This window comes from Penaeus monodon, chromosome 27, assembly GCF_015228065.2.
Source record: "Penaeus monodon isolate SGIC_2016 chromosome 27, NSTDA_Pmon_1, whole genome shotgun sequence".
Taxonomy (NCBI): domain Eukaryota; kingdom Metazoa; phylum Arthropoda; class Malacostraca; order Decapoda; family Penaeidae; genus Penaeus; species Penaeus monodon.
This window is the reverse complement of record NC_051412.1, coordinates 36,680,044-36,681,104: the sequence shown is the minus strand read 5'-3', so window position 1 is coordinate 36,681,104 and position 1,061 is coordinate 36,680,044. Positions and strand designations below refer to the sequence as shown.

The window sequence follows — 1,061 nt, the reverse complement described above, 5'->3', positions numbered from 1 at the left end:
TCGAATCAAAATATGTTCTCTAAGGACGTGCAGCTGTGGAATGTGTGAGATTAACATTTCAAACGTTCGCGCCTCTTGCGTACCACCTGACTTTGTTGACACGATCAGCTGTTGCAGTGACTACGATCAGCTGAGAAGGAGGAAGGATGGCGCTGCACAGCAAGACTCCTCTGCTTTTCTCGCGTATAAATATTGCTACACGCAGACAAGGGCTATGTCGATCATTATCTACAGTAACTAATAACACCGCGAGAACCAAGATACAAGATGGATATTATGACCAAGAACACCAGGAACTGCAAAGGTCTTTGATAAAAGTGAGCCAAAGGCCACACGTTTATGTTGCCAAGAATTAAGTTTATCGTTGTCGTGGCTCTGCTTTGCACTCTGCACTCAATCTCTGCCTTATATATACACACTCAGGATAAAACCTCCGTGGCTGTTTATTCTCACATATATAGGCATAGGGGAGGTTTGTTGTCTATTGATAGAAGAATTTGCACTACCAAATAGAAGCGGAATGATCATCCCTTCTGGACATAATTAATAAGTCTTGCAAATGTTTGTTGGAGGAGCATGAAGTTGTACTGACGTGCCTGCTTTTTATCAGCTGCTGTTACATGGTACTATAATTATCACAGATTCTCCCCCCCCCTCTTTAGTGGCTTTATTATGAACTAACATTATTGGCCATATTTTTCACCCTAATGGTTTGAGAGGGTCCTAGTATGCAAAGAGAAAGAACAGTGGTTCTGCCCCTTTAAACCCTAATACATATTCAGTTCCATGTGTTGTAATAACATGCTGCCTGAACATGACGGTATACTTGAGTGATTGACATGTCTTTCTTTATATTTGCCAGACATGCCTTTTTGAGTTCAGTATTTCCTGGTTGCTTCTTTCCTTCCAAACTGTTATTTTTTCACTAGCTGATTGAAACTGAAATCAACCCATTTGTCGATGAGTGGGAGACAGCGGGACAGTGGCCAGGCCATAGAATTTTTAAGCTCCTTGGTCAGGCAGGCTTTCTTGGCATCAACAAACCTACAGGTAACAATTGA

The 1,061-nt window shown here is 41.8% G+C and overlaps 1 protein-coding gene across 1 annotated transcript in view; it reads left to right on the top strand.

Annotated features, from left to right (window-relative positions):
• Positions 1-96: 96 nt before the first annotated feature.
• LOC119590824 (probable acyl-CoA dehydrogenase 6) overlaps positions 97-1,061 on the top strand; it is a gene marked incomplete in the record, with an annotated part of 7,160 nt that continues 6,195 nt past the window's right edge. Inside the window, 2 exon segments of the mRNA XM_037939576.1 lie at positions 97-317; positions 930-1,050. Coding sequence (XP_037795504.1) covers positions 147-317; positions 930-1,050 — 292 coding nt within the window.